Raw genomic sequence first — 27,065 nt, 5'->3', positions numbered from 1 at the left:
AGAACGAAAGAAGGCAAATGGACAGAATAATGACATCACAAACAAATGAACGAGTTACTTGACTAGATTTCCAAGTGTTTCCACCATCTGGGCTCATTCCGTTTCTCTTCTACTTCCAACCGAAAAATCCCAATTCCGAATGGGTTCTGTCCACAGACTTGTGGGCGTGCTGGCCTTTTCCTTTCCCCCACTCTCAGCCACCCTCCCCTCACCCATCCCCCAGCCCTTCTCCACTCCTGTCACCCTTCAGGGTTCAGATGGAGCTCCACCTCCTCCAACAGTGTTAGTGATGCCCCTGTTCTGAATGAACATCTTCAACTGTAAATGGTACGGTTGATCATCCGCACCACGCAGGTGAACCTCTGTCTCCCTGGGTCCTGTCTTATGTGGCGTGTGTGAGTTCATGTGTGCTATTCTTGCCTCTCTGACTAGAATCCAGGCTCCCCAAGAGCTGCATCTTCCCCAGCGTGAGCCAGTAGATGAGCAGGGAATTGCTGCTCAGTGTACTCTTGCTGACTGCCAGATTATTTAGGGCTCCCTCACTCTTTTTTCCATTTTCAAGTAAACACAGATTGGAGACCAAAAACATATACATCCCATCATCTCTTCTTTCCATGCCTTGCTCTTCTCCCGTTTCCCAGACTGGAGCAACTGGGTGGGCTCACTCAGTCTCTAAATTCATTGAGTTTCTGAATCTGCAGAGTCATGTGCAAATTTTCAGATCACAGCAACCCCGCGGAGTCTGTGAGTTCAGTAAGAATGCACTAAAACCAGTAGCCGACTTCTTTGTTCCCCCTACTTTTTTTTTTAACAACAGATTACACTTTTTTAAGGGACATCTTTAGGAAGAGATGGGAACATGGGCTGGGCCTCAAATGATTGAGAGAGGAAGAAGAAGGCCTCATACATGAGGGATGCCATGGGGTAAAGGAGTAGCCAAGAGAGGGGGCATCACCTGGGCAGGAATTGGGACCCCGGCCACAGAGAATAGTTGTGACACAGCTGGTGACCTGGGTGGGCAGCCCCAAAAGACTTGGATTCCAGCTGATCATCTCTGTGCCATCCTCAGGCAAGACCCCCCTCCCCTGCACCCAGAGCTGAGAACACGTGGAGGAATGAGAAGCTAAGCCAGGGGGCTTTGGACCTGGTTGATGTGGTATCAGATTCTCAAGCAAGGAAGTGGCCTGGAAAAGGCAGTATTTAGGGCTCTGTTTTGTCATTAGCAAATATTTAGTTTTAGGCTGACTCCCTTTTGTCACCCAACATGCTCTGACTCAACTCTCTCCTACCCTGGCCACACAGCATGCAAATGAATCACATCATTGCCTTGGCCAAACATAATTTGGGAAGTTAACCTGCTTGGAAACCCATAGAGTATGTTCTAAAATTAAACAAAAGTTTTTTTTAATTATCCAGTCCACTCTTTCTTTTTATTAGTGTGGATTTTGCAGTGTGGATAGTAATTATCCATGAGAATCAAAAAATTACTTAATTTTGCATCGTATGAGATTCACATAAAAGGACCACTTACGTCTTAGGTCTGGTGCCCGCCTTGCAGAGACATGCAAATATTTCATTAGCCACCATTTCCACCCGAGTTCCCTGAAGGATTGTAGGAAATCAGTGAACTGTTCTTGTGGTATACTCTAGTCGCTCATAAATTGGAACTACCACACAGTGTGATCAGAATAAACAAACGGAAAGGGTAATAAGGCGCGCCAGTAATCACTGGTGACCTCAGCAATTTTATTAACAAATTTATTTCCCTAATTGGATAACGTATCTCAGTGCTTGACTCAAGGGCATTGTAATAGGTTTCCATACTGCAGAAGAAGGAATTAATTAGAACTGTTTGTTCTTATTCCATATTTACACTTGTCCACCAGTCTTGTAAACGTTGCTCCTGGTTTCCTCAGTCCTCCAGGTTCTTCTGACTCCCCAGCTCACCCCCAAAATAAATAAATAGAAAGCAGAGAGCAGAGCCGGACATCAGTGGTCCCTCCTTATGTGCATTCTACCCCCACCGCAAGCTGTGTCTCATGGTCAGAATGTGACGGAATCATCACTTCCAATGGGAACTCCAAAGTCTGTTAAGAGATTCCTCATTTTAGGAGATTTTTGGGAAAAAAAAAAAGTCTGTAAAGGGGCCCTCCTCTCCACGGGCGGAAATGGAGAATGAGGGCCTCGCTTTGCCAGAGCTTGTGCCTGGACTTGGCCTTGTCCACTTAGAAGCTGGGTGCAGAGCAGGTGAGATGAGCAGATCTGTTCTGCTTCATCCTGTCTCACCTAAAACTCTGCTTACGAAGATAAGAAGCTTTCATGAGCTCTGCCTGCCCTTGGAGTGAGCAGCCCATACAAGGAGAAAAACCATGAACTCCTGAACTCACTCTTCAAGGCTTCTTCAAGTCACGTTTTCTGCCTCACAGCTTGCGCAGACTGCAGCATGAGAACAAGTAAACATTTTTAGATGCAAATACTCCAGAATGTCACAGCAATGCTGGCCTCTAACTCGGGCTGCCCCCTCCAGTGTCCTCCAGAAGGTACCACTTTATCCTGGCTGTCCATTCTCCGATGAGCAGCATTGGAGCACGCTGCCCGGGGGATGTGCAATCACCTCCAGAGCTGATTTGTTCAGCAGCTGTTAATATAGTCTGCCATATATAGAGATGGCTTTGAAGGTAGATGGGACTATTAGGAAAACATTGAAGGGGTGTCTGGACTACCCTAGCAACCAAGAGGTCCCTTTTGGAGAGCTACAGCCCAGAAAAATCCAGGTAAGCCTGGAAGTTTCATTCTCCCTCTTGGATACCCTGCAGGATCCTGATGAGGTTTTCCAGGCCAAAAATATAGCCCGGGTCTGGTCCATCGTAGGTGGTGTGGTTGTTCCAGGAGCCCTTGTACGTCGTGTGAGCAAAGTCAATCATGCGGACGTCAACCTTGGTGAGGCCACCGGGAGAGCTGCCGTGGGCCACCTGGGGAGCCTCCTGAGGGTGCGGGCTGCTTGGGGCTCTTTCTGGTGCTTCCTGCCCATCATAGATGATGAGGAGAGAGCTGGAGTAGAAGCGGTATGAACTCTGGCTCCTAATGACCGAGAGGAGGGCCCGGAGCTGGCGCAGGATGGGCTCCAGGAGCTCCCTCCGGAGGTGGGTTCCATTATGCAGGAACTGACAGAGGGCTTGTCTGAACCCCTCCACTGAGAGTTTTCTTCCATAGTACTTGTCTTTGCAGAGAAAGTGCTTCTTGTCGGTTTGATAAACCTTACATTAAAGAGATGAAAGAAAATGTGAAGAAAACTTTTAAAAATTGCATCTGGTATGGTTGCAGCATCACAAGCTAGGATAATATGTGAACAGATTTTTAGGAGATGTAGGCAAGAGTGACTGAAATGAGCAGAAGATGATCTTCTGTCAAGTGCCAGGGTAGCTCTTACATTTTAAAATGCTTTCTGTGCAAGTCTTTAACAGTAATCCAAGGTCTAAAGATCCTTCACCCTACAGAGGTGACCCTCCACCCACGAGAAAAACATTTGGATCTCCTTTCTTGTGAATTTCCAATGTCAACCTCCAAATCATGATTTAAGCCCTGGCTTCCGGCCCTCTTCAATTCAAATATTAGCAAACCCAAGCTAGAAAGCTTTAGTAGGAATCTGAAATCACAGCCAATGGCCTTGGAAAGCCAACTAGATTAAAATTTCCCCAACAAAGTTTACAAAGTCCTTTCTCTGCAGATTCCAAGGAAACAGTAATGCCTCTTGAGGTGGAGTGGGGTGAATTGTTTGAAGATAAAAAGACAGGCTAGGTCAGGTGTGGACAGAGTTTCCAGGCAGCCAGTGGAGTTGAGGGGAGTCTAGTGGAGGAGGGAGGTTCATGGCAGCTCTGTGGGGCTGGTGGCTCCTCTCCTTGGCAGCATCTCTCCTCCCCTCCCCTATTGTGTCTTGGCCAACAGAAGAGAGCAGATGGAAGAGAGATGCTGATGGGGGACAGTGGCAGCCACCCCCGTTTCATTCAGATGGCACAGGCAGCAGCCGAGGCTGAACTGAGGCCAGCAGTGGGCATGGCCAGAGAGGGGCTTGGCACCCCTCTGCCTGGCACACCAAGAAGGGCTGTCTGTGCCTGGCCAAGACAGTTTCTCAGGTCTTTCCTGCCTTCAGATTACATGATATGTTTATAGAAAACCAGGGTTGAAAAAAAACAATATGATAGACTTGGTGTTGCCTTTGGAGGGCTGCAGATTGGCTGCTAAATTAGCCGTCATAAATACATGACAGGCATCACTTTCTAAATAAATCAGATCAATTTCAGAAGATTTGAGGTCCAGAGAGAGATTCCATTTACACCACAAATCATCACACTCCATTCTCTTGAGGACTGCATTCCCGGCTTTCCAAAGGACATCTGTGCAACAAATTTATAGACTTAACTTCCAGCTTCAAGGGGTGGCAGTTTCAATTAAGAAAGCTGTAACGTTTACCGTCAAATCGGTGTCTGGTTTTGCTTTGAGTAGACAGACTATAAGAGTAAACAAGTAGAGGAAGTTTATTTCCTCCTGTTCTCCCGCAGCCCTGCCATCAGCCACATGAGAGTCCAAAAAGGAGGCGTGGAGCCTGAGTTATAGAAAATAACCATTCCTTTGCCAGGGTTAGCAGGTTATGACCTTCGCACTTTATTTATTTATTTATTTTTTGAGACAGAGTTTCACTGTTGTGACCCAGGCTGGAGTGCAATGGTGCTATCTCGGCTCACTGCAACCTCTGCCTCCCAGGTTCAAGCGATTCTCCTGCCTCAGCCTCCCAAGTAACTGGGACTACAGGCGAGCGCCATCCCCCATCCCCAGCTAATTTTGTATTTTTAGTAGAGACAGGGTTTCTCCATATTGGTCAAGCTGGTCTTGAACTCCTGACCTCAGGTAATTCGCCCACTTTGGCCTCCCAAAGTGCTGGGATTATAGGCGTGAGCCAGTGCACCCGGCCCGACCTTCCCACTTTATTAGCCAGAACTGGTAGCAAAAAGTTGGAAAAAAAGGTGGATTAAGAAGGGGAAGTGGCTAATAGAAATTCAAAGAGCCGAGTGCTGTACAGCATCTAAGAAGGACAGATTCAGCTTTATCATTCAAGAGAAGGAGGACTCAGGAAGCCATGGGGTGCACCAAGAAGCCCTTTCTCTTAGTTCTTCCCGCAGCCCAGGCTCACACACTGCTGTCAAAGGTCTGCTCACAACAGGAGCGGGAGCCACATGGCCCCTGTGGAAAGTTTCAGCTGCCAAAGATTGTAAGAACACGTTCAGACGTGTTAGTTTTTGACATCACTGTTCTGATGTGTCACAGATCAGGTTATGCATTTCCTCATTGGAAAACTGGTTCCTGGCCTCCTCTGTGGCTCCCACAAAGTGAAGGGCTCTGCAGGGGGGCAGTGGCATCTGGATGGGAGACATCCTTGCGCTACCGTGGACATGCCGGGATGTCCCGCCCACCCCACCCCGTGGTGGGCCCCTGCGACCGACCTACCTGCATGCCACAGATGCGCACACCGAGGCAGGCTGAGGTGCTCTGTGCACACTTCTGCATGTGGCGGGCCTTCTTCTCCTCGGACGCGTCATCGCCGTGCTGCCGGGTCCCCATCTTCAGATCCAGGACGCAGGGGTGCGTGTACTGTGACACTACATTTTCCAGCAACAAGAACCCTAGTCACACTAAGTTAAGGAAGGCTCTGAGGACTTCGGAGCAGCTGCCCTGCCAGAGGCCATTTGCGTGCTTCTGAGGCTGCCTGGAAATTCCCGATTCTGGGCACCATTCTTCACTCCCATTGCCTTCCTTACAGACAAGCCCATCCCTGCTATTAAGAATTCACAGTATTAGCTTTGTAGGCTGCTTTAATAAGTCCATTTATTTAGGGGGAGTTGATGAGTATGTGAGCTTTTTTTCCTTTTCCATTTTGCTCTGAGGTTCAAATTTAAATGCAATCGTGAAATCCCTGGCAGGCCATGCCCAATTTACATTTTACGGCAGAAAATCATAAGGCTAAAACCTCCAGTCCTGCTGAATGGACCAATATCTTTTGGGAGAAGTGGGTTGATGTTAGCTTTGGAGATGAGTTGCAGGAATATTAATTTCAGTGGTGTAATTATCCTGCAAAAGCTTCTTAGGGATTATGATTGCAGCTGTGTCTTGGTAAATACTATGAAACCAGTCACCCATTTGCAGGAAGGAGCCCAGCAGTGGGGACAGAGGGGTATTTCAAACCTAAATTTTCTCCCTGAAAACTCTGTGGTGAAGGGGACTTACCTCCTCCCACAGTCCATCCCATGGGCACTGCCCTGAGGGAGGAGCCACACTTCCCTCTCACTGCGTGGGCCCCATGGGCAGATGCCTGCAGGGAGAATTTGGAGGGATGGAAGGGAGGTTGGGGCTGGGGACCCATCCAACTCTCTGAGCCCCCTGCTGCCCCCATCTAACATGGCATTCATCATTCCTGTCTGACCACAGACACTCCCATCCCAACCCATCTTTACTGCCAAGTGGCAAAGACACAGCCGGTCCCTGCCCCCAACTAACCCAGGGCACTGTACTCAGCATAATTCCCAGTCTGCCTTCCCCATACTGTCTAGCTGTTCTTTTCTTTTTTTTCTTTTTTTTTTTTTGGTCATAGAGTCTTTCTCTGTGGCCCAGGCTGGAGTACAGTGGCATAATCTTGGCTCATTGCAACCTCCGCCTCCCAAGTTCAAGTGATCATCCTGCCTCAGCCTCCTGAGTAGCTGGGACTACAGGTGCGCACCACCACGCCCAGCTAATTTTTGTACTTTTAGTAGAGACAGGGTTTCGCCATGTTGGCCAGGATGGTCTCGATCACTTGACCTTGTGATCCACTCGCCTCAGCCTCCCAAAGTGCTGGGATTACAGGTGTGAGCCACTGTGCCCGGCCTGTCTAGCTGTTCTTTTGGAGGCACCTGGTTTCTTCTAGGACCCGGGTTTGCGGGCTTGTGCCTACCAGCTGTCCCTCTCATCTGTCTCTCCCTGCCCACCCTCCCTTGGCCCCGTGTTTGTGAGTGTTTCCTCTACCCTCCTCTGCCCCCCATGTCTCTGTGTCCCTCTGCCCTTGGGACCGCATGTGATGGAGATGGCAAGGATACGATGCCGTTTGTTCTCCGGGTACTCAGAGCACAGGCGAGTCAGGTGGGCCTGGTGGCACTGCAGACCCCATGGGTTGAAGCTCTTCTTCTCCACCTGGTTCCTGTTAGTGTCTTCCACCAGCAAGGAGTCTGGAGTGTTAGGCTGGGGCTTGGACCTCAGGAGAGCCTTGGCCGGGCTGCAGGAGAGGGGAGCACAGGACGGTCAGGGCAGAGGTCTGAGGAAGGGCACTGCTGCCTGTGGCTGACTGGGCTCTCTGAGATGGACTCTGACAGGGTGGTCCCAGTTGCTCTCCAGGGCGGCCCTCACCAGGCTGGGGCACCCTCCCTACCCAACTCAGGTCCAGACTGCACCACACTGCAGCCCTCGAGGGGCTTCTCCAAACCCTGGGGTCACTTATTAGAAACGTTTCCCCCCTCAGAGGGCTGAAGTGATTTGAACTCACTTGCAGGTGATCTGGATTATTAATGATCTTACTATTGAGGCAACACAGTAAGGAGGCAGCGGCCCTATCCAGAATCACAAGCCCGGGGTTGGACTCTGATACTCCAGCAAGCAGGCAGGCTGTCACCTCCCTGTGACCTCAGAAGGCCACGGGAGTGGGGTGGGGGCTGTGGGGAGCTTGGGACTGTGGCTGGCCATCTCCTCCTGCCGGCCCTCTCCTCCTGCCCTCTCGGCATTTTGGCATCGCCATCTGTGAAATGGAGATAATGTGCCCGCCTCCTGACTCCAAGCCAAGAGGCTTAATGAGATCCGCTGCACTCCTTGGGAAGGGAGGTATTTTCATTGTATTAGCTCCCTTTTGTTTTCCATAAATGTTTTAAAAAGCCCCAGGGAGCCTTTTCACCTGAGAAAGGTCAGCCGACATTGTCAGAGATTTTTGGTAGGGACCTCAGGCGCCTGAGCCTCCTGCATCTCCAGGGACCCTCTGAGTGCCGCACTGACCTCCCTCCTGGCCCCTTCCAACTACTAGGGAAAGAGATGATTTCCGAGAGCAATTAGCCACGCTTTTCCTCTGCATACACCATTCTAGGGTTTCTGTTCTGCACATCTCCTCCCCAGAGACACTTCATGGTCTCTGAAACAGGTATTTAATTGAACAAATATGTACCGAATACCTACTCAGTAGAGAACTCTGCCTGTGCATCAACTTCTGAGATAAAATGCATTGTAATCCTCCCTTCTAGAAGTGGCATAAAGAAAATCCATTCCTTTCTTTGGTCAGATTGGTTATTCTAGACAGAGCATTCATCTGAATTTCTCATTTTCTCAGCACCAGCCCTAATGGGGAGTGGTTGGCCTTGGGCACAGGTAGGAGCAGTGCCGGTCCCTGCCGAGGGACAGGGTTTCTGTCATCCTGCCCAGTGGCCTCACCTCTCCTTGGGTGAGCGTGCCAGCTGGGCATGTGGCCACTGGGCAAGGGCGCGGGCGCTGCCACTGCTGCCGGTGGTCTGCTGGAGGGTCTGCCAGATGGCCACCGCCGCCGACTCTGTGGAGACCTTGAAGGGCTCCCGGTTCTCCTTCAGTGGGTTGGCAACCAAGCTGAGATGGCCTGTGCTGTCTTTCCAGAGGTGCACAGTGACGGTTCCTGCAAACACACGGGGTGGGGGTGGGGGGGGAGGAGCCACGTGAGGAGGCCTCGTCTCGGACATGTGGCAGCTATGACGGGCTGGGAATGTAGCTTAATGGCCCTCGTCCACCTCCCCCTTCCCCAGCTTCTCTCGCAAGGAAGAGCTATGGGACTGGCCTGGTTTTGCCTGAACCGATTCTGTCCCAGAATGAGCCCCGGAGCTTGTAGAAAATAGCCTTGGGCTGATCTTGGCACATCCTCTGCTTTCTCTCACTTCCCTGCCCCTTCACGCTTTAAACAAAGTCAACTCCACACGTTTTGTCCTCGCATTCCAGTTCCTCTGTGCACAGTCACAACCTCCCAGTCACGCCACAGCCAACCCAGCTCTGCCCGACCTGGGGGCATTGGAGCCAGTCCTCTGTGAAGGGGCCTTTCGCCTCAGGGTGCCAGTGAGGGAAGTTAGGTCTATCCCATCCCTCCTGGTGCCCTCTGCCTCCTGATCACCCTTCCTCTCCCTCCCATGGATCTTTATCTGACCCGCTTCTTCTAGGAAGCCTTCCTCTCATGGCCTTCCAGGGCTCAGGGCTCCCTGTCACCCCTTCACTCACCCTCCCCTGTCTGTCTGCCCTTGAGCTGATGGCCGGCCATTTCCTCTGGTTAGACGCATCTGCACATGAAGATTATTGGTGGAACATGGTTCTTTGATGAAACAAGCCTTGTGAGATTTCCCCAACTGTGGTACCTCCTACCATCGGTGTTGGTCATGAACGCACAAAAACCACTGTTGTGAAAGTGAAGAGTATCTGAAACGCCCTTAATTTACATGCTAAGGGGCGTCCTCCTGGGCATTGGCTGAGCTTGGGTAATTAGCTGTGTCAGGCACATTAGCAGCTCTGTGGCCACCCTCTAACCTCCTCCCTCTGCTGGTGGCAGAGCCCTGGCCCTCCTCTGTGGAGCTTGGCCTCCAGTGGTGCCCAGCCTCGCCACAGTCCTGGTAGTAGCACAGGAGATGGTCACCCTTGTGGTTTTGGGAGAACCGGAGGTGAGAACACATGTCCTCTCTCCTGCAGCGGATGTGCTCATCCTCTCTGCGCCTGCCCTCACCCGTCCACTCTGCACCCCCTCCGTCCTGCTTTGTGCTGAAGGGATGACCTGATGGAGTATACCAGTGGCTCCCTTGCCCTCCGGTTTCCCAGTGGGTTTGCCCAGTGCAGGGCACTGGCAGATGTGAGGGTGGGAGGAGAAAGGTTGGGCATTTATTCCACTGGTTCCTTCCCCACTTCACCGGGTTCATACCCTGCTGTATTCCTCTGTGGCCCTCCTGGCCTGGGGTAGTGACAGCTTTCCAGTGTTGCTGGTCCCTGGGTCCCCCCAATCCCTGGTTGTTCCCCTGAATCCTGCATATACTTCTGCAAACAGTTCCTTCTTTTTTTTTTTTTTTGAAACAGAGTCTTGGTCTGGTGCCCAGGCTGGAGTGCAGTGGTGCAATCTTGGCTCACTGCAACCTGCCCCTCCCAGGTTCAAGCAATTCTCCTGCCTCAGCCTCCTGAGTAGCTGAGGGATTGCAGGGATTACAGGTGCCCACCACCACGTCCAGCTAATTTTTGTATTTTTAGTAGAGATGGGATTTCACCATCTTGGACAGGCTGCTCTCAAACTCCTGACCTCGTGATCCACCTGCCTTGGCCTCCCAAAGTGCTGGAATTACAGGCATGAGCCACAGCGCCCTGCCAAACAGTGCCTTTTTAAGGTTCTCTTCATCCAACCTCCTTGGAATGTACCTTTTGTTTTCTGCTGGGCCCTGACCGAGAGAGGGTGGGTTGCAAGTTTATATGTCCTCCAAGGTATTTATTTCTTCCCCCAGCCATGTGGTCACCTTCTCAGAGTAAGTGGCAGTTTCTGCTAAGCCAGCCGTGAAGGCGGTTGATCTCCCTGCTTGCATGCCTGCCGGGCCCTCCTGGGCTGGTCAGCGTGGACACACATTTTCAGGGCTGCTCTATAATTCAGCAAGTTGCTCTCCAGAGCTGCCTTTGCCTAGCTCAGCGGTCTCCCTGGGCCAGTCCTGTCATCTCAGATTCCCAGTGCCCTAATTTTGCAGCCTGAGAGTGACATTCAGTCCTCTCCATCCCCTAAAAAATGCTACCTTTCCTCACACCATCCCAGGCTCCCGTGTCCTGTGAAGTCTTCATGATGATAAGGATAAGGCTGTCCCCAACCCTGGCATTTTACCATTCACCTGCCACCAGCGTTCAACCCTAGGCCAAGGCCACCATCGCTGTCCTGCTCGCGAGACAGGGGCTGACGGCAGGTTGGGGAAGGAGTCACAGAGCATTATAGCCACTCTGTCTTCCACCTGCTGGGTGGCACGTTGCTAATTTCCCCTTGCTACTGCAAAGTCACAGTATGCCTATAAGGGTGTTGATGGTGGCCGCCGAGGCTTGAGGCTCGGAGGGATGGGAAAATCTGCCTAAGGTCACACGGTTGGTGTGGGGTGGAGCTCTGGGAGGGCCACGCCAGACGTGGGGATGGAGGAGGGGCAGGCTGTTCTGGAGGGTCTGGTATTGTCACGCTGTGTTTACCCCAAGTTTGCATTAGGAACATTCCTGCTGTGTCCCCAGTCATGTTTATTCTGGTCATTCTGTTCCAGAGGAGAGAACAGAGAGGCTGTGATTCCCTCCCCTCAGTGAGGGTTGTCAGCACCAAGGGCTGGGAGCCCAGGCTGCAAGGACACGGCGTTTACATTTCCAGGCCTGTGTCTTAGGAAAGGAGGGCTGGAGTGCTTGTTTCAGAAGACAATGCCTGTCTCAAGCCATCCCTCTAGGTGCGAGAAGGGGAGAGAGCCACCGGCCTCGCATAGGTCCTGGGGAGCCCCGAGGCCTCCCAGCTGCCTGGGGAGCCCGGGAAGGTGTGCCGGTCATGGGCAGGGCCCTTTTGGGTCTTGGTAAGTTCAAGCTGTCCTCCATCATCTTCCTTGCTACATGTGAGGCCACGGTGACAGGCCTGCCAGGAACCACAGTCTTGGGAGCCCCAGGCCCAGGAGGCCTCCCTGGAGGGACAGGAAGCGTGACCTTTACCCGCTCCTCCAGGCTCCAGCACTTGTCTGATCTCATCAGTTCTGAGTGCCTGAGTAAATGGAGGAGAGCAGAGGTGCAAATAACCCAAAACCAATAAAATCCAAAAGTCATTTCCATTTCTCATATTGTCAGAGTTACACAGCCAGGCTCTGCATCTCTGCCTCTCTCTGTCTTTCTGCGTGCCTCTGATGGGCTGTGTCTGTCTCCAGCTCTTGTCTGTCTTTCTCTCCCTCTGTCTCTCTCATGCCCCTCTGTGGCTCAGCTCAGCCCTTTCCTCTGAAGTCGGGGACCCCAAGCAGATAGCCCCCTTGCAGACAGGCTCCAGTTGCCTGCCCTTGACAGAGCAGCGTGCCAGTGGGATCCAGGCTCCTCCGCTGGAGCCATGTGAGCTCCAGCCTGGTTTCCAGCTTGCCCTGCATGTCTGTGGGGATGAGGCCTTGGGGGCCCATGGGCTCCCAGAGCTCTCCTGACAGGAGAGTGTGGGACCAGGAGAGTGTGGGAGGCAGCCAGAGTCTTCCTGCCTGCCCACAGCCCTCCCTGCCCATCTCGACCCGAGACCATGCCAGCTGGACAGACAAGAGAGCTTACTGCCATGACTGGCATGCCCGGAGCATCTCAGCAATTTTGGTTTGGCCGAGCAGGTTCCTGAGCCTCAGTGAATATTCTATCGTGTATTTATTTTTAAGTTTATGAGAGCATTTACTTGCTGCCGTCTGTAATATGAGTCGGGTCAACCGTTAACCAACTGGACCTGCGAGTGCGTCATCATTCCCCAGCGCTGGCGGGCAGCCTGGGAGGAGCGGGGTGCAGCCCTGAGGCACCATCACGGCTGCGGAGCCCAGCAAAGGTCCTGGGCAAGCTCTGACCCAAGAGGCTGCCCTCTGGAGTGATGTCTGTGCCCATTGTCCTCCTTGATGCCATTGCGGTGCAGAGTGGCCAGAAGGGAGAATACACAGTCTGCGGCACTTCAGAAATGGACCCTCTCACTGGGGGCTGTTGTTATAGAGGAGAAAAGGGAGGCCCCTGTGGCAGCCGTGTGGGGATTCAAGTCCCCCTGACCTGAGGTCCTGGCTGAATGACCCCCGTCCCTCCTTGGGCTAGATGGCTCCTGAGCACTGACACCTGAGTCTACCGCTTTAGTAACACCGTAGCTGAGTGGAGCGGCCCATGTGGCCAAGAGCTCACAGTTGGGAGCCAGACCTCAGAGCCTGGAGTCCTGGCTCTGCCTCTCAGTGGCTGTGAGGCCTCAGGCCCACCAGGTAACCTCTCTGTGCCTCAGTTTCCTCACCTATGACAGCGGGGAATAAAGGCCCCTGCCTCAGCGTGCTGTGAGGACCACGGGAATTAGTGTGCGGAAGCCGCTTACAGTTGTGTCAGGCGCAGCAGATGTGGCGTTTGAGCAGATGCTGCTTTTCTCAGCAGCAGCCTACGCCACCCAAGAGCCCTTGCAGGGACTCTTCCCATCGATGACCCGACTCAGCCACCCGTCCTCTTGCCTCTGCCCCTGGTGTCTGAGCACCTGAGTCCTGGTTCTGGGCCTTGTCCTAGAATGTCCTGAAATGTGTGTATTTCCTTAGTCAGTGCTTGGACCGTGGCCCTGTGTGAGTCGTGTTCTGGTCAGTGAGTGAATCAGCGTTTCCGCTTCATCCAAATGGGCCCACGGGCCCTGTCTGCCCCCACCTGCAGGCAGAGTAGGTGGCCGGCTAGGTGGTTTCTGAGGGGTGTCATGGGTGCCCTGACCCAGGTCCCTCCTGGCTTATATAGAAACATCATCTGTGTGAAGCCTGAAGGCAGATGCTGAGGTGGCCTCTGTAGCTGTGGATACGTTTAGCTCTGATGCCTTGGCTCAGATTAATGTATTGAGTTAGCAGAGCTCCAAGGGGGCTGACCCTGGGATGGCGCTGACCTGAAGGGGGAAGCAGCAGGGAGCAGGGGCCTGGACAGAGTCCAGTGCTCCAGGGTGCTGAGAGTGGGGCCCTCCTACCCCCACCGGCACGTGGCTGTGTGCAGGCGGGGAGCAGGGGAGGGGGATGAGGATGGCCTCCTGAAGGCCAGGCCAGTCTCTCTGCCTCTCCCACTCGGCCTGCAGCTGCCCAGCATCCATCTCAGCTCAGAGCTGTATGGAGCAAGCGTGAAATGCTGCTGGCAGGTGGCTGCCCCACACACGGTCCTGCTACCCCTCTGCTGGGCTAAGTTCAGCTATGAAGGGACAGACATTAATTCCAGTGGGTGCTCTGACAAGATGGGAAGTGACCCACAACCAGCCAGGTGACACCAGCCTGCGGGGCCGGAAGACCCCAGGGAGAGGGAGGCCCGCACAGGCAGCCCATGGACTGTCTTCCCCTGTCTCTCAGTGTGTGACACTGATCGGTCTTGTCTTAGACTCTCAGGAGGTCCTGGCAGGCCGGCCTGGACTCCAGGCATGTATAAAACAGTGCTTGGAAGCAATGCTCAAGGCCCCAGGCCCTGGTCCCCCTACCAACGTTAGGTCTGGACCATGCTAAATAAGAATTCCTGGCCCTCACCCCGAGACCTCAGGCATTCTGATTGACAGGTCTGGCATGGGACGTGGGGACCCGTGTCCCTGTGCGCACATACCCGTATTCCCAGGCCAGATTGCACTTGAGAACCACCAGGCTCCATCCTTCCCAGTTATAGCGATTATCGAAATGCCAATGTGTTTTTGATCGACTTATTTGGATATTATTGTTACCTTCACCACCAACACTTTGACAATGAGGGCAGCAGCTTGCCATCATGGGATCTACAGTCCTCTAAGGAGGTGATTTCTCTGAGCACTCACTCCACTGCTGGGGCCGGACGCCTGGCAGAGCATGGCTGAGCCCTGTGAGCCTCACTTTCAGAAGGCTGGGTGTGGACAAATCAGCCTGGCCTGGGGAGCCTGGCCCCTGCCCGCAGGCCAGCAGGCAGCACCCTCCCCACCCACTTTCTCTCCCCAGAACCCACCTTGTGCTCAGATGCAGGACACGTGCTGCCCCATGCAGAAGTTTCCCAGCTACATCCAAGCGGCAGCCCGTTCCCCTTCCTGGGCAAGGGTGGGAGTTCTGGCTTCCCAAGCAAGCCACATCCAGCATCTCCAAGCCCTGTCCCAGGCCTGAGGGTCCCGCTATCGTCCTGGGCTTTCAGAGGGAGGTTTAGGAGGCCCCAGTCTGCCCTGTGTTTACAGCCAGCATCAGATGAATGCGGCCTTGAGGACTGGGTGGGGCAGGGTGCTGTTTCATTCTCTCCATCACTCAAAGCCTGCTGGCTTGAGCTAATTTGTAAGGAAGCCCAGTAGCATTACACTCCAGACCTGGAAGCTTAAAGAGTTCAGAGAAACTAGGACAGCAAAGGCCAGCCCTGCTAGGAGAGGGGGCATGTCTCCATGGCAACCCTTACACACACCCACAGCGCAGGAAGCCTGGGTGGGTGCATTGGATGAGCCGGCCCCCGTGTGGCGGCACCCGGACGCGGCTTGGCTGCCTAGACACTCACCTTTGTACTGTGGGGTGAACTGCTTCATGGCCAGCGGCAGGGACTCATAGAAGCTCTGCTCCCGGGAGATGAGGGGCTTGCACACCGTGTGCTCGTCATACTTCATCACGCTCAGGTGCCCCCCGACCTGGTGCAGGAAGGGCTCCAGCTGCACGCCCACCCTCATGTCCCTGGCATCTGCGCTGTTTTGCACAACCATGGTGGCACACGGTGGCGGGGCGGGGGTCGCCGCACAGTCTGCTAGAGGAAGGTGTGAAGTAGAGGGGGCAGCTCCTGACAGCACACGGGGCAGTCAGCGGTCCTCAACTTTCTCCTTCTTGGCCTTTATCGCTGTCATCGCATAGCTGTCCTGTCTGTGGGTTCTCAGCGGGGGCCTCTGGAAAGCAGAGGAGGAAGGTGCAAGTTATATGAGGGAGGTGGTGGCTGGGGCAGGGCACGCTTGGAAGGGTCCACATGGCCTCGAACCCAGAACAGGTTCCTCACTGGTACCTTAAATAGTTCTGTGAATATCCATCGATTATTTCTAGAATAATCCGTCACGAGAAACCAGTTACAGCGGTTGCCTCTATGGAGCAGGGATGAGAAGGAGACTTTATTTATTTATTTATTCAAGACGAGGTCGTGCTCTGTCACCCAGGCTGTAGTGCAGTGACATAATCTTGGCTCACTGCAGCCTTGACCTCCTGGGCTTAAGTGATCCTCCCACCTCAGCCTCCAAGTATCTGGGACTAAAGGTGTGTGCCACCATGCCTGACTAATTTTGTATTTTTTTGTAGAAACAGGGTCTCACCATGTTGCTCAAGCTGGTGGTCCACCCACGTTGGCCTCCCAAGTGCTGGGATTATCGGCATGAGCCACCGTACCCAGCCAGAGACTTTAAATAATGTCTTGTACTTTTTTAATTTAAATATTAACACATTTTAAAAATTGAAGCAACACACTGTAAGCTTCCGGGGTGCAGAGACTGTGTCTTAACTTCCCCTGTCATGTTGCCTGCCCTCCTCTGGGGACGCTGATCCCAGGCCCAACAAGAAGCAAGCTGAGCCTCTGCTGCTGGGGCTCTCACTGCCTTGCAGGGGATTACGGGAACAGGAGTGCCTTATTCATTCATTTATTAATTTATTTTGCGACAGAGTCTCACTCTGCTGCCCAGGCTGGAGTGCAGTAGTGCTATCTTGGCTCTTGCAGGGATTACGGATATAGGAGTGCTTTCTTTCCTTTTTCCTTTCCTTTCCCTTCCCTTCCCTTTCCTTCCCTCCCTCCCCTCCCCTCCCCTCCCCTCCCTTCCCCTCCCTTCCCCTCCCTTCCCCTCCCTTCCCCTCCCTTCCCCTCCCTTCCCCTCCCTTTCCCTCCCTTCCCCTCCTTTCCCCTCCCTTCCCCTCCCCTCCCCTCCCCTCCCCTCCCCTCCCTTCCCTTCCCTTCCTTTTCTTTTCTCATTTCCTTCTCTTTCCTTCTTTCTCTCTCCCTCCCTCCTTCCCTCCTTCCCTCCTTCCTTTTCTTTCTTTTCTTTCTCACTGTGTTGCCCAGGCTAGAGTGCAGTGGTGCGATCTCAGCTCACTGCAACCTCTACCTCCCGGGTTCAAGCAATTCTCCTGCCTCAGCCTCCCAAGCAGCTGGGATTACAGCCACCTACCTGCTACCACATCTGGCTAATTTTTGTATTTTTTAGTAGAGATGGGGTTTTGCTGTGTTGGCCAGCTGGTCTCGAACTCCTGACTTCAGGTGATCCACCCGCCTCGGCCTCCCAAAGTGCTGGGATTACAGGCATGAACCACCACACCTGGCCAGGAGTGCTTTATTTTTGTACAGCATGGCTGTGCACCATTGATTTACATCACAGCTCCACCACATAATCGCTGTGTGACCTTGGACAAGTTACTGAACCTTTCTGGGCCTCAGTTTCTCCTTCTCCCTCTGTAGAACAGGATAATAATGATACCCACCTCATGGAGTTAGGGACATAATCGAGATAAGACCTGTGGAAAGGCAAGCCCAGTACCTAGAGCAAAGCGTTCAATAATTGTGATCTATCAGTATTTCTAGCGTTATTGCCATGCTGGCCCTATTTTCCTCACTGCTCGGGGTTGTAGGACAGCAGGCCACTTCGCAAATGAGGACAGTGAGGCCTACAGTGCCATGCACAGGGTTGCGACTGCCAGGAGAGTGGAAGTAAAGCCGGGGCTGCTCTTCCCCAGGCCCGGCCCCTCCTCCCCCTCCCCCTCCTCTTACCCTCCCTGAGGGTGGGCCTATGGGTTTCAGGCAAAAGCTGGCACTCTGGCCGACGCTCCTCCTGCCCTGTTCGTCCTGTCCTGAGAGCACATTCCCACAGCGGTGCCCGTCACCACCGAGTTATTAATACTCTCTCCCTCTGCTGGACTCCTGGTCATGGATGCCACCAGGCTGGGCAGTGCTGGGCATGATTAACCCTCTAATTGACCTTCAGTCCAGGTCACGGGCACAGTGGCTGGATTCATGCACAGCAGTGCCCATCGATTTGTTCAGGCCTCTGGCTCAGAGAGGCTCCTGCCAGCCGCCCGGACCTCCAGCTCTCGCTTGGACACCGAAAACCTCAAGACAGCCTGTTCACTCCCCAACACTGGGCCTCTTCCACATTGGCTACTGCCCTGCAGGCCCAAAGTGCCCTATAGGAGGGGGAAGGAGCGTGGCTTCTGGCTAGTATGTAGGATACGGGATGAGGTTTCTGTGGCCGGCTGCGTCGCTTGAATGACTGGGTGAACTGGGGCTGCTGGGGCAGGAGGATGGAGGCCTGACGGGGAGGGGGCTGGGCCCGAGACTCTGGCCCAGGCCTTTCCCCAGCTGTGCTCCAATGCGGCACAGAGGTGAGCGCCACCTGGCAGCTGTTTCAGGACCCGAGAAAATAAGTTGGTGACAGGTATCTGGATGCAGAGGAAAATTGGTCCACAAAAAAGCTGATAACTTCAGTTTGCTAACCCTTTGGTTATGGGACAGGATATGCCAGTTGCCTGGAAACCCAATCCTACTTGCAAATTTGGAGAAGGCAGGAAGGAGTGGAGCAGAGAAGGCAAGGCAGCCGGATACCTCCCCTCTCACTGGGCTCGCTGGCATGTCAGCCTTTGCCAGCTGACCTGTCCCCAGGCAGAGGCACTTCTGGTGACCACGAGGGACAGATAGTCTGTAAAGTTCATTTATAGCCACTCCTGGAAGGAGTGAGGCTCCGTCCCCACACACTCGTATCCCCAGGGCTGGCCCCACACTAGCCAGGCTAGTGCTCGGCTGATGCCAGCCCAGCTCTGCTGGCGCGTCCCAGCCAAATCACACATGGGCCTCGTGCTGCTGCCCTGGGAAGTCCATGCCCCTCATCTTTCCCCGGCTCACCTCCCGAAGGACATGGTCGTCACCGTGGCAAGGTGTGACAGGGAAATAATGGCAATATATGGTAATGCCTATGGTGCTTGCTGTAGCCACATTCTAGTGTTTTGTATGGAGTAAACCATTTAAGCCTTACAACCCCTGATAACCCTGTGAGGCAATTAGTGTTACCAGCCCCGTTTTATAGATGAGAAAACTGAGGCACAACGAGGTGAAGTAGCTTCCCCGTCTGCACCTGCTAGGATGGGAAGAGCAGGGATTTGAACCCAGGCATGGCTGCCCCAGAGTGTGCTCCCATGCCACAGGGGGCTGAGGGTTTATCTACTTTAAACTTTAGGAAATTGAGCCACAAGGAGGCTGGGATTTAGCCAAAGTCACCTGTAAGTTTCTGGCGGTGCTGGGATAGGTTTTCTTGTCTCCCAGGCCTGGACTACCCCCTGTCTGGTCTCCCTATCCCACTTGGGGACATTCAGTACATGTGCTAGGAGTGGGTGGGCTGCAAAGGGGAGCACACCTCTCCCCGCCTCTGCAGGGACCACCATGAGGGATCAGGCAGAAGGCCAGCCTAGAGCAGGATCGATATCAACCTTCCCCACGGCCTTCTGGCTGCAGGTGTCAGTGAGACCTGAGCGGCGCTGTCATTCCCAGCAGGGAACTGGTTCATGCTGCAGTGTCCCCTCCTTGATCTCAGGCATTCTCAGGAGCCCTGGCTGCACCCCTCAGAGAGCACCGCGTGAGCAGGGAAGACCCTTGGGCCTTCAGCGCAGCCTGTGGCACAGCACCGCAAACTCCCCTCCCCCGGACTTGGACAAAGTGGCAGCGATTGTCTACCAGGTAGCCAGCCTGTGGAATAAAAGCTGGACCTGGCATCTCAGGAAACTGAGGCCCTTTCTCTTGAGGGTCAGCCTAGGGTGTAGATCAGGTGACGTCTGCGGGGCCTCCTGCTCCTAAGCTGTGTGGTCTGCAATTCTGACAGTTTGGTGGGAAGGGGCAGAGGGAGGAGGGAGGAGCAGTGGCTTCAGTCCCTGGAGCTTGAGCCTGGGCTGGGCAGGGTGGGTTTTGCCACTGCTCGGGAAGGCAGTCTGTGGCTTCCCCTTGGCACTGATGCTGACCTCAGATTCCCAAGAAGACTAGGGTTCTTTATCTGTTTGTGCCTTTGTGTGTGGAAGGCTCCTGTTTTTCCCATTCCTCATGGGCAAGTCCCAATTAAATCATTCAAGTGACAGGACCTTTCTCAGCCCAGACCTTCCTTTTGTGGCATGCAGGCACTTCTGCCATTGGCATGGGCTCTGTTCTGTTTCCTAAGAGCCTTGGGCAAGAATCAGAAGCCCAGGGTCTACTCCAGGCGCTCCCGGAGCTTGCTGAGACCTGAGATGAACTGGGGAAGTGCTCTGAGGTTTTTTTTGCCGCCTTCTGCCACAGCCTTGTCATGACAAAGTGCAGACACTCCTTTGTGGAGTCTTCCTTTCAAGGATTGCCACCACACGAGGTCTGTCACTGCCTGGGTTGTTCTCAGAACCGACTCCCATGAGTCAGCTTGGGTGCTGGATGGCAGGAGAGGCACCCGCTGCCCTCTGACACACTGCCAAATACCCTGGGCTCTCTTTAGTGCTTTGAAGGGAGACAGTTGTCCTTCTCCCCAGCCCACACCTCCTCCCACATCCCTACAGCTCAGACCCCTTGCCCAGCATCCTTCCCTAGGGCACCTTGGGGAGGCATAGGGGGAGTAAGAATGAGGCAGAGAAGAGGGTGAGATGCCCCTAGCCAGAAGAGCTCAACTTAAAGGCTGCCCACCCCCCTGCCACCACCAGGAAGTGGACAGATGGCCCCAGGTCCCTGTGTCCTCCTGCCCTGTCATTGCATCATGTCCTGAATGAAATAACACTGGGCCTCACTCCAGGAGACTCAAGGGCTTTCTGCTGATGGGGCACAGCCACTGAGCTGGTTGTTAAATGAGGCCCTGGGCTGTCTGTGCCAGTACAGACCCTGCTCCGCAGCCCCGCGGGGCCTGAGTGACAGCCAGCCTGTGCTGGCCCGTGAGCCACTCCCCAGTCTGAAAGGAGTGTCACCGACAGCAGGGCCTCGAGTGTGTTTGGCTTCCAGAGTGGGGACAGATGACAGCACCAGTGATTCTAAGACCCTAAGACCTCACTGATGCCAGACACAATGACAGATGCCACCCATCAAGCTGAGGCGGATAAGGGCATCATAACTTGTCACTACCCATCGGCACGTTTTGATTTCCAGAGAGTCTGTATGTTATAACTGCTTTCCACGTACTAAATCTGGGTTCATTAACATTACAGGAGATGCACCTCTTTTAGGACTCACACTCCCATTTTTGGGAGGGTGGCAGACGAAACCACAAATCAGACTTGTAGGGGTTCAAAATAGGAATAGATTAGTCATAGACTATATCTTATCAAAGCCTGCTGGCTTCTTTTTTTTTTTTTTTTTTTTTTGAGATGGAGTTTGGCTCTTGTTGCCCAGGCTGAAGTGAAATGGGGCAATCTCGGCTCACTGCAACCTCCCCCTCCTGGGTTCAAGTGATTCTCCTGTCTCACCCTCCCTAGTAGCTGGGATTACAGGTGCCCACTACCACACCTGGCTAATATTTTGTATTTTTAGCAGAGATGGGGTTTCACTATGTTGGCCAGGCTGGCCTCAAATTCCTGACCTCAGGCAATCCACCTGCCTTGGCCTCCCAAAGTATTGGGATTACGGGTGGGAGCCACCGTGCCCGGCTGCCCGTTGGCTTGTTATATCTGCAAACAGACTGTGGCCATCGTCAGGGCTGTTCACAACATTCTGCTTTTCCCTCTGGGAACATGGTATGATTGCAGCTTTGAAGGTAAGTGTGGCCCACGTGATTTGCTTTCGCCAGCATAACGTGGATGGGTGCCATCTGTTACTTCTGGGTGGGAGCTTCAAGAGACATTACCCCCATTCTTTTCCCCTGGCCATGGGGATCTTGGAAGCACATGCTGTGGTGTGGCCTCTGTCAGCAGGGTCCCTAAGGGACTGTACACACTGGATATGTAGCATTACAGAAATAAATCTTCGCTCTATGAAGTCGCTGAGATTCGGGGGTGGCTGTTATGCAGCAGAACCTAGTTCATTCTCTGCCTGCTTCAGTAACAGCCAGACACCCAGTGTGGAGCTCTGAAGTTGAAAGCAACGCCATTTGGCCGGGCGCGGTGGCTCACACCTGTAATCCCAGCACTTTGGGAGGCCAAGGTGGATGAATCACTTGAAGCACCAGGAATTTGAGACTAGCCTGGCCAATGTGGTGAAACCCTGTCTCTACTAAAAATGTTAAAAACAATTGGCGGGGTGTGGCTGCGCATGCCTGTAATCCCAGCTCCTCGGGAGGCTGAGGCAGGGGAATTGCTTGAACCCGGGAAGCAGAGGTTGCAGTGAGAGAAGATCATGCCATTGCATCCCAGCCTGGGCAACAGAGTGAGACTCCATCTCAACAAAACAGAACAAAACAAAACAAAAAAACAACTTCACTTGAGTCAGGTACTCAACTAGTTCATTGCACAAACATATCCCATATCAGAGCCACTCCTCAGGGTCAACTCTGGACCCGTGGATTTATATTCACACCTCTGTTTCTCCAGATGAGAAATTTCAGATGGAGACACTGAGGGTCAGAATGAAGAGTTTTCCTGGGGTCCCGAGCTGGCAGGCACCGGTGCTGGGACTTGGCCGTGGCAAGTCTGTCCCATCTAAAGTCAACGCCCATTCTGACCACGCAGAGTCCCTTTGGACGGTGAGCTGAGCTGCTCTGGCTGTCTCTGGGAGTCTCGGAGACCCAGGAACAAGACCCAAGTCAGGCTCTTGGGGCCAGAGTGTTGTCTGGGGCCCTCTCTATGCCATATGCCTCAGTAACCTGTGTCAGGATAGGGAGCCTTTCAGAAGCGGCACCTGGCTGGGCAGCAAGAGCCGCACTCCCAGGGGAAGCAGGCCGCTGGTGGGCGGTGTAACGGAGAGCTCGGCAGCGTGGATTCTTAGGGCCCTGGGTGAGGGCTCCCACCTGGGGGCTGGCCAAGACCTTACCCAAATCCACACCACCACAATCTGCCGAGTAGGAAGCTAATCCCCCAGAGGCGAGATCATTCTCAAATGTATGTAAATTGTGTTGGTAATTACTAAAATACAAATTCATTTAAAGGCATTATTGAATTCCTAGTTGTTATTGTCATCATCTATCTTCTCAATCAACAGATCCTAAAAATATAATGAGTATTGCATAGGGACTGGTAGGAAAAACACTATGTTGACAAATGGGTCCTGGAGAAGAGGTTAGGAGAGGTATTGCTCCTGGCTGAGATGGGCGTGGTTTGAGAGGTCCAGGAAGGGGTCCAGGAGGAGGGGAGATGTTGGCTTAGACTTGGGGAGCTTTGGAGAGGGTCTGCTTCGGGGAGTGTGTGTACAGGGAGCAATAGGGAAGGGCAAGGACAGGGCGGGAGGCAGTGGCTAGAGGGGTGTTGTGTGGAGGAGGAAGGAGGATGCAGGAGTGCTGGGCTGGCCGTGCCCGTGCTGCGACACCAGGGCGCCTGCCCGCAGAGGCAGCCGGCAGTGGAGGGGGATGGAGAGGGAGCCCAGCCTGGCCAGCCAGAGGAGATGCTGGCCTGGGCCCCAGCTCAGCGCAGGGAGGTGGTCCCCTGAGAGCACCAAGGTGCTGAAGCCTTCGGGATCACCTTCCAGTAAATCTTAGGTGTTGGGGAGAGGGCTCTCTGGGTAGAAGATAATTAAGAAACAGCTCGTAGCAAAAGAAAACTGTAATATAAAATGTGGCAGGCAGCACAATTCAAAAGCAGCGTGGTTTATGGCCTGCCCTCTCGCCTCTGGAGCTCTAACGTACACTTCACAGGCCTCTCAGAGCCAGAGGTTTGGTACAAGTACCATCCAATGTCTTTGTGATGCCCAAGGGAGCATTTTTTAATCTATTAGAGATGAGAGGACCCAAAAACCATTAAAAACCGCTTAGGTTGTAATGGGCAGGAGAAATTTGGAGTTTCTCACGTGGCTGAGGGGTTGTGCATCATCTGAGGCCATCCAGGCTGGAAGGCACAGGCTTATTTTCAGGGGGAAAAATGGAATTTTTAAATCCATTCTAAAAATGACTCAAGAACCGGAGGATGCCGTGCCCCTCGCCTGCATGGCTCCCCGGCTCAGTGGGATCAATACCTAGCACTGGGGACTTCACACATCAGTTTCCCAGCCGTGGCTGAAATATGTGGCTTTGGAGAGCATCTGTTTCCCGGGGAAGGCTTGATTTCTAGAATCACAGAGCAATACTTCATATTCCTCAGTCATAGAAACTTATTTCGGGGCTGATTTTATCCTTTGAGAGGGTTTTCTTCTTCTCTTTTCTTAACATTTAAAATCTCCTAACGTTTCTCCAGCTTGAGGACCAAATACGATTTTAATACAGTGATTATTAGTTTAGAAGCCCTTCAGCCACTGACAAATGTACTTAGCAGCACCAACAATGTTCTGATCTCGATGTCAAGGCGGGAGAAACATGGGGGAAAGATGACTCATGAAGCCGAGTGCCACTGGAAGGGCTGCTCTGGGGGAGGCAGAGGCTGCGAGGGCTTCTCCCTCTTGCCCCCTCGAATAGATCCTGACCCCTGGACACGCGGCTCCTCGGGCATGATGGTTAGTAACTGTTCTGACAGCCCCTCCCAACCGTGCTTTTCTCCCCCGGACTTTGCCTCTTGAAGCCGCACCCAGGATCTTGGATATTGCTAAACACCCAGACCTGCCTACAGATTTCCCAGCCTCCAACACCCTGCCCCGCACCTGCGGCCTTCCTCTAAGTAATCTGATCAGCCACCACCTGTCTTGTGCAAGAGGCCCGTGGGCCACAGACACGAGGTGCTGCCAGCGATTAGCATGGCAGTTTTATGGTTGCAAGAAGGAACAGCTCTTTAAGGTCAAAACACAATAATCGGAGGGAGCATATGATGTGCATGTGTGTTTGTGTTTGTGCAGGGGCTTGTGAATGCTTGCGCATGTTTGCGAGTGTGAGGCTGAGGGAGAATGCAGGCAAGGTCTTTCCCCAGCAGAGGGCAGCAGCACACACGTTGAGGCCAGAAATGCCTGAGAAGGATTAACTGAAAACTCAAGCCAGCACCCACCTCCTCGCCCGGCGACCGGAGGACACATTCTTGGACCGGCCCTAGGTTTGCCTAGCTTTGCCCAGACCTGTCTCAGAGAGTCCCGATGGCAGCTGAAGTTCTGCCTCCATCAGGCAGGTGTTTTTGAAAAGCTAGGAAGCCATCATTGAGGTTGGATTCTCCCCACAATGTTCTATCACATCTCCTCTTGCCCCTTCCCTCCCCATGCTTAATCAAGGTCAGGGGCTTTGGGGGAGGAGGTGGGCATGGGCTGAGGGAGGGGCTGGGGCACTTGAGAGCCCATCTGGACAGAGCAGGACGGGGTCTCCAGCAATATCCACTCCATTTGTCCATCCCACCCAGGCTGTGGCACCCCTGGTGGGTGGGTGAGGCCTCTCGGCTGCCAGCTGGGCCTCCCAGCCCTGGATGAGTTGCAGCGACTAGTATTGAGGTAACACGCTGCAGAGGCAGCCCGAGGTGCAGCGCGCCCCTCCCGCTCCTGCGCCCACCCTTCGCCTCCCCCGCCATTGCACAGGCTTCTTCCCTGAAGGACCTGATGCTCATAAAGTTTATTGCTGTTCCCTGTGGCTGCTGGTGAACAAGAGAGCAGCCATCCGGATTTCTGTCTGGGAAGGATTTATTCAGTGCTCTGGAGAAAGCAGGAGATGCCGCTGGCCAGGGAGTGGGCTCAGCCTGGCCTGTGGCCCCTGGAAGCAGCAGGGTGAGGACGGGGAGGGCCCCAGAGGACCCTGTGGGGCAGAGATGCAGAGAAGTGGCCCGGGAGGGGACAGGAGACCTGGTTCTGCCTCAGGCTGCCTGTGCCTGTCTCTCTGGACCTCAGCTTCCCTATCTTACTGAGAGCTGTCTCACCCTGCCATGTTCTTACCCTCCTATGGGATAACCCACCCTTGGATTCAGCAAGGCAATGTGGTGGGGGAAAATCACCATGGTGGGGGTCGGGAGGTTGGCGGAAGCTCTTCCCAATTGAAAGAGATTTAAGAGACCTGCTGACCCAATGCCTCTGGCCTGGATCCTCTTCTGACAAAGCATCAACACACATTGAGGGCCAGCTGGGGCAAGGAGACGGCGGGCAGGAGGCAGGTGCTCATGGGGAGTTGTTCATTTGTTAGTGGACAGTGGGACTGGGTTATGTGAGGACCTACTGGGGGCTTTGTGGCAGGAGAGAGGCACGCTGCGATGTCAGAATACTCTAGCTGTAGCATATCTGATGAAACAAATACGACAAAACTTGGGCCACTGCTGAAATCAGGCACAGAATGTACAAGTGTTCATGAGATCATTCCCTCTGTTTTTTCTGTATGCTTGAAGTTTTTCATAATAAAAGGTTAAAAAATAAATGGGTAACTTTTAGAAAATGTAGAAGCCCGAGTCCCTCCCCATAGGATCAGAATTTCTGGGGAAGGGGCTCAGAATGGGTGGTTTAAGGCCCCCAGGGACCCCGAGGACCACAAGGCAAGCTCAGGTCTCCGGTTCACTAAGGGACCTAGAAGAGCCAGGGTAGGGGGCAAGACTCTGCCACTGCCCAGGCCAGCAGGGACCACTACCTGGTGGAGACATGCCATGACCCCTGTGGCCCCCATCCTGTGGTCTACCACCACCCTGCACCAGGCCCCAGGCCCCAGGCAGCTGCTGTAGATGCTGATGTCACCAACCCTGTGCCCGCCTCCCGCCCTTCCCGTGGAAAGCTGTGGCTGCTGGGCTAGGACATGCCGTTCCTGGGCCCCGGGGATGCTGCCCGCCTTTCTTGGACATCTGCCTCTGTTAAGGATTAACGCAGCCCCCTGTACCTGTCCCTCCCCCCAGCTTCCTCTGCAGTCCCAGTCCACCCTGAAGTGAGAGGGCTCCAGGAACCCTTGGAAGGGGAGGGGTGGAGTTTCCTTGGGAGAAGGGAGAGGGATGAAAGAGGAGCAAATGCCAGAATTCCTACATGCTCAACTGTCCCAACACCCTTCCCCACCCCACCACACACAGATGGACAGACCCCCACGAAGACACTGGACCTTCCATGGGGCAGACTCCTGGCCAGCCTGGAATGGAGATGAGACCCCAGGCTGGGGACAGGCCTTGTGGACATGAGACCCTCTCTTCCCTCAGGCCCCGCAAAGGCTCAGTAAGGCCAGCCCTGCCCATCCCTGCCCACAAGGCAGCACTCACCAGAGCCTCCTCCGAGGTCGTAGGGAGTGTGTGTAAGGCAGGGCCCGGGAATCTTGTCTCTCAGTGCCCACCACGTACAGTCATCAGCAAGGGCCCGTCCCAGCGTGGAGCATTCACTGTCCGCCAGAGCCCTGGTGTGCGAGGTCT

At 53.7% G+C, this 27,065-nt stretch overlaps 1 protein-coding gene across 1 annotated transcript; it reads right to left on the bottom strand.

Annotated features, from left to right (window-relative positions):
* Positions 1-1,705: 1,705 nt before the first annotated feature.
* IP6K3 (inositol hexakisphosphate kinase 3) lies at positions 1,706-27,065 on the bottom strand. The gene is made up of 6 exons (XM_021665623.2): positions 26,919-27,065; positions 15,262-15,637; positions 8,497-8,710; positions 7,125-7,300; positions 5,503-5,678; positions 1,706-3,257 (listed from the first exon to the last, which is right to left on the bottom strand). Exons 2-6 carry the CDS (start codon positions 15,458-15,460, stop codon positions 2,790-2,792), a joined length of 1,233 nt encoding a protein of 410 aa, XP_021521298.1. The 5' UTR covers positions 15,461-15,637; positions 26,919-27,065; the 3' UTR covers positions 1,706-2,789.

Source organism: Aotus nancymaae, unplaced genomic scaffold, assembly GCF_030222135.1.
Source record: "Aotus nancymaae isolate 86718 unplaced genomic scaffold, 86718_ANA_hifiasm-v0.15.2.pri h1tg000040l, whole genome shotgun sequence".
Lineage (NCBI taxonomy): Eukaryota > Metazoa > Chordata > Mammalia > Primates > Aotidae > Aotus > Aotus nancymaae.
The sequence above is the reverse complement of the archived record's forward strand: the minus strand, read 5'-3'. Positions and strand labels throughout refer to the sequence as shown.

Coding starts and splice junctions, on each gene's coding strand:
- IP6K3 (XM_021665623.2), bottom strand. CDS start 15,460: ATGGTTGTGCAAAACAGCGCAGATGCCAGGGACATGAGGGTGGGCGTG. Junction 8,711..15,261: donor GTTCACCCCACAGTACAAAG/GTGAGTGTCTAG, acceptor GTGTGTTTGCAG/GAACCGTCACTGTGCACCTC. Junction 3,258..5,502: donor TGCGCATCTGTGGCATGCAG/GTAGGTCGGTCG, acceptor CTTTAATGTAAG/GTTTATCAAACCGACAAGAA.